This window comes from Dermacentor albipictus, chromosome 4 (assembly GCF_038994185.2).
Source record: "Dermacentor albipictus isolate Rhodes 1998 colony chromosome 4, USDA_Dalb.pri_finalv2, whole genome shotgun sequence".
NCBI lineage: Eukaryota > Metazoa > Arthropoda > Arachnida > Ixodida > Ixodidae > Dermacentor > Dermacentor albipictus.
Window position 1 is genome coordinate 155,739,688 of NC_091824.1, and position 5,447 is coordinate 155,745,134.

The following is a 5,447-nucleotide window of genomic DNA, read 5'->3' on the forward strand; positions in this document are numbered from 1 at the left end:
ATGGCTTGTTCTGTTCAAGTCTCATTCACACAGTTCAGAAGTTGTTTTTCTTCATCTTCTTTCGGGGGGGGGGGGGTCGGACTGATGGAGTATTTCATACTGCGGCTGCATTTCGGGCACGAGAAATACCGTTTTGACTACCTGCGATTTTACAATGCAAAACGAAATCTGAGTAAAGGAGTGTGTAGCAATCGGCCGGTAGCGGAGTGCGGACACTGAGGCAGTATATTGAACCTACGATTTCGTGTTGAGCATCAAAACGCCATTGTCGCATCAAAGCGCCGTTTCCACTGAGAAGATGACGAGTTCTCTATGCACTTGTGTCCAGCAATTCGCAACTTTCTCTCAGGTCAGTCGTCCTCGTTTGGCCTCCATACTGGGTTTTAACTACGTTTTTTGGGACGCAGTCCTTGTGCCACCTCATCGCAGGAAACAACCATCTTGGCCACTAGCCCGTGTTTGGGCAACCCTGAAACCTTGAATGGGCACTTACGTCTGGTAATTATGCAATAGGGTTGAGCCACGGGTATGTACCTCTTCATTGTATGCAAAATGACGCAGAACACGCCCTTTGTATACCGCAGCCGACAGGTGCAGAAGCTTCCAGTGTCGCTTGCCTCAGGTTTAAGTTGCAAGCACCCGCTCAGAGCAGTCAGGTGTTTACCATGGCGATAGAAAACTAACTTCGTTCTCAAAAACAACGCTTGACTTGTGATTTCGGGAGGGAGTTAAAAGCAAGTTGTTTGTGTTTAAGCACAGAACCCATTCTCTGTCATTCTTGTCTTTATCAGTGTGTGTAAATGGTGTGGTTCGTGCTGTTAGGCAACCGGTGCAGCTTAAGAGGACATTAAACTTGAATATTAGGTCAAATTACATCGGTTGATAACGCGCGTGGAATGCTAAGTATGTGAGTCTTACTGCGAGCTGCGTATGGTGCTTAAACTTGGAGGATAACAAATAAACTTGAGAGGAAGCTTAGTGCCGCGTGCAGACTGATGGATGTAAGGTGACAGTGTGACGTTGAAAGATACAAAAATGGCGGTAGGGGGAGTAGAGAGCAAGCAAATGTAGCTGATTATCCAGTTAACGTTAAGAGGGAGAAGTGGATTACTGCTGCTACTTCAAGTGGATGACTCACTTCTGCAGTTACAATTTAATTTCAAGTTATGGATGTCAATAATAACACAGCAATTGGATTCTCGCTTCGTTCTGCCAGCTCTGGCTTCATTCCTAGTGGGTAATAGGCACAAAAATATCAATACAGAGTTATTGTTCCTACACCTCCCCATAATTCTCGATGCTTCATGGCTTGCGCTTAGGACGTTAGTGCCTTTACTAACTATTCTACTCGTTAGATCATAAGTTTCCGCTGATGAAAACGGCCGGGATTCCGCGGTAGAATGAGCTGAAATAATCATGAGCAAGAATATAAGCTTGTTAGATGACTTAGTGTCGAATGCCAGCATCTCTACATGTCAGAAAAATGAAGTAAGCGTAGTTACAGAGCTCTGCTTGTTGGTAGTTAATAAGCAGCTTCCTTTGAAAATTCAGGGCTATAACGGCTGACAGACATGAACTTGATGTAATAGGGCAAAGAATTCGTTTCGTCAAGCTGCTGGTAATTTACAGCTCAGCATATGCCTGTGGCATTTCTAAGCAATTTATCGTGGTACTTCGGAAGCACTAGTTTTTCATGAACCTGAAATTATGCCCGTGGCCAGTATATAACGAATTTGCTTGATCCTTTGTGAACGTTCAATTAACAGGCAAATTTGTCCTTGTTCGTTAGAGAAGCGGTGACTCGAGCCAAACAAACTTGTGTGTATACCTACCCACTAAGGCCGCTCACGCCCAAGGTACGTAAACACTACACTTCTTCGGTCGGCCTACCTTTCATGGCAAGCGTTTCGTAATCTTGAGAAGTCCTTCAGGAAACGTGCAAGGGATGAAGTGTAGGTGGACCAAAGGACAGGAATCCCGAAGAGCTCTCCACATCCGGCGTTACCTCATGGCACAAGTTCTTTGCGTCGAATACCAAAAAATGGGTCAGCGCGCAGGGCTAGGAAACGCTAATAAATCCGAAGAAAACCGAACTCAGGTACTGCGCAGTCGCAGTCGAAATAAAGTGGAAGATGGTCGTATGCTTCTGGCAGTCTCGTTGATTGAAAGGACAAAAAGGAAAGTAAAAAAAGAAAAAAAAAGAAAAGCTTTCGTCCCTGGAATTTCTGTGACACCGCCTTGACATCGAGCCCACAGTGTACATTACTCCACAAACGAAATTCGAACCCACTACCCCGCTGTTGTCGCATGCCCGCCTTGTCCCTGAGGACTTCTTTCCACGTCGCTTGTTTTCTTTCGCGTTCTTTCTTGTCACTTCTTGCTTCTTTGATGACCTCGCGGCTGTTGACGACCTTCTCTCCTACTCTCTGTCCACGTGTGCGCTTACTTGCAGCGGGACGTACGCGCACGCCGCCTTGTTTTCTCTCAGCTCCTTTGTTCTGAGCGTCAGTAATCGCGCATATAACAGACCACTCGAGTCGCACGCGAGGCGTTCGTTTCCCGCGCGTATATGCATTGTCGTCCACGTGCCCTCGCACACATGCGAATACGCCGGTTGGAGAGCGCAATTATTCCTCCTCCTCGCCGACCATTCGGATGGACCGTCGCGGTTTTCGTTATTTTCTATTTTATTCAAGAAGCGGCTTTCGCCAGCGCCGCGTTTATAAGCAGCGACGCCGAGTGCGCCGGCGTTTGGACGAAGCTAGTTACGTATCATAAGGACGCGGGTTGCCCTCTGCCGGCTGTCTCCAGTCCGGTCGCTTTGTCTGCCTGCCGACTGAGACGTTAAAGTCGCGTGGATAGTCTGGTAGGCCCACACTACGAGCCGTTGAATGCGTTATGGACATTCAACGCATAACATTCGTTCTGGAATAATTATTGCTATAGCTTCCGCGCAGTTGGAGCGGTCTTAGCACCCACACGTCGAGACGAAGGCCAATGGCAGATGTTGCTGCGAGCCATGCTTGTGCGAAGACTGTGAGTTACGCAACCGTCGTGTCGTTGAGTGACATCCACGTTGATGCGGAACGGACTTTCCTGTGATTTCAAGTGTGTGCCTTGTGGCAGAAATATCCAAGAATTTCTGCATTTCTGATCAAGTGCGTGTGTTCTGGTCGGCGTCGGTGCAAGTTGCGCACCAGACAGTTAGCTGAAAGAGTGCACATTTACGGCTATGATCGTAGGACACGCTGAAGAAAGACAAGAGAGTGAGTCACTGCCCTACGACGAAGCCTAGTGTTTATGTCCCTCTGAAAACTCCTATTTCCGTACACTTACCCTCCGTGCAGGGTAGTGAAGCAGGGCTACATCTGGCGAAATTCCTTTCTTTTTTATCCTCCCCTCCTCTCTCCCTGAAAGCCAAGACACTCATCTTCGTATCGCCAAGTCAGTGACTCAGGCTCTGGCCAGTATGGTTCGCGTGGCTGTGATAGGCGCCGGGGCGAGCGGCCTGACTGCTCTCAAGGCGTGCCTCGAAGAAGGTCTTGAGGCGGTGTGTTTCGAGAAGACCGAGGACCTCGGCGGCCTGTGGACTTACCGCGAGCATAACGTGGACGGTGTCGCCTCTGTCATGTTCTCCACCACGACCAACACGAGCAAGGAGTTATCGGCCTTCAGCGACTTTCCACCACCGTCGCAGTACCCGAACTACATGCATCACCACCTCGTTTCCCGCTACCTGAATGAGTACGCCGACACCTTCGGCTTGCGCAGCTATGTACGCTGCTTGCACTCCGTAACTAGGGTGAGTGGCGTGAAAACGAGCGTCTTGACTTGGGGAGAAGCAACGTTGACGGGGAGAAGGGAAGCTGTCATTGACATGAAATTAGCAGGAAGGCTCCCTAACAAGGGAAACCTAAAGGAAACAAGTAGGCTATACCGCGTCATAAATTGATAGATACGTTTTTCAGGGTAAAATGACGATAAGTGAACCCCCGTAAGTGATTTCATCTCTGAGTGAAGCACGCATTTTTGTCACTCGTCTTCGTAATGAATTTATGCGTAAGCAAACTTGGCTGATTGATGGCAAAGATGTGCTTCATACATGCGGCGTACATTGTGCGAATGCCTGTATAGCACAGGAGACTGTGGCTTAGAACCACAATCAGAAGGTGTATTATGGGAGGTTTGGTAATGTGACAGGTATTTAATGTACAAAAGTAGGCTCTATAGTCAAGGACTGTATTACTATGGTCAAGGACTGTAACTACTCGTGTACTCCTGTACACGAGTAGTTATGATAGATGACGAGTGAAAGTGAAAGAAGCATGCCAATAAAGGAGTACGTAGGAAAAAAAAACCTAACTGAACAAAATGAAAAATCGATGGCAACGAATAACATTTCACTATAGCTCATGGTGACAAGGTAAATCGCAGTAGAATATAAATAAATAACATAGAGAAAATACAGGAGCTAATTAGCGTCGTTTCAAGAGCATTGTTTTAGAGCACTATAAGCAAACTAATGAATCACTATAGACTTTCGTATCGTTAAAGCGTGACTTCGGCACTGTTTCCGCAATTATGTCAATTGCCTTCACCTTTAGGGCACACGCAGCGCCATTTAAAAGAACAGACCACCGAGAGTCAATTCACTGACATACAGTTATCTAACACACCGCAGTTATTTCGAGAACGGAGTGTGTACGTTCTGCTCTGTTCTCTTCATAACTCTTTTATCGTTTATCAACTGTAGATTTTCTATCGCATGGACATGGGTGCCCAACATTTCGTGGTCGTGCGACTGTAACCGACCTAAGCACTCTTTGTGGACCGGGCGCTCGGGTGTAGTTTGAAGGAGTCATGCAGCGAGAAAGGTACAAGGACGCCACAGGGGGATGACCCGCACAACGTACGTTATCTGTGCACGACCTCGGAACTTCTTTGGCTTTTGAAAGTCGTTCATGCTCTCAGCACCCAAATACGCTTTATGACTGGAGGGGATGATTATTTGCGTACACAATTGCATTCAGTGTAACGAATTGCCTATCTGATGACGTATGTCCTTTAGATGTTCTGTATACGTCTTTCTATTGTTCTCGTATTTGATCACGAAGGGCATATTGTTTTTTTTTCTACAGAGAGTTACAGACCCCCGGAAATTTGGTCTTATATAACACTCTAAATAATATAGTGCTCAAGGGTGGTTGTGCCGCGTCCATGCCGCGTGTTGTTTTGGAGCCGTATTTGAAACAGAACAGCGCTGTTTTGACGGGGACAAGTAGGGAGAAACGACATGGACGAGCGCTGTCAGTTCCTTTTTTTTTGCTATAGCTCGTTATTAAAAACGACGAAATAAGAATAAAATCTGACGAGGATCGCACCTAACTCAATTGAGAGTCTGAGCGTTTGTCCGGCATTGAGTGATCACACAGCTTACTATTGTCAAG

At 46.9% G+C, this 5,447-nt stretch overlaps 1 protein-coding gene across 1 annotated transcript in view; it reads left to right on the top strand.

Moving 5' to 3' along the window:
• The first annotated feature begins 2,653 nt into the window (after positions 1 to 2,653).
• Positions 2,654 to 5,447, top strand: part of LOC135903775 (flavin-containing monooxygenase 5-like) — an 18,344-nt gene continuing 15,550 nt past the window's right edge. The window contains exon 1 of the mRNA XM_065434155.2: positions 2,654 to 3,802. Coding sequence (XP_065290227.1) covers positions 3,470 to 3,802 — 333 coding nt within the window. The 5' untranslated portion in view covers positions 2,654 to 3,469. The remainder of the gene's footprint in view (positions 3,803 to 5,447) is intronic.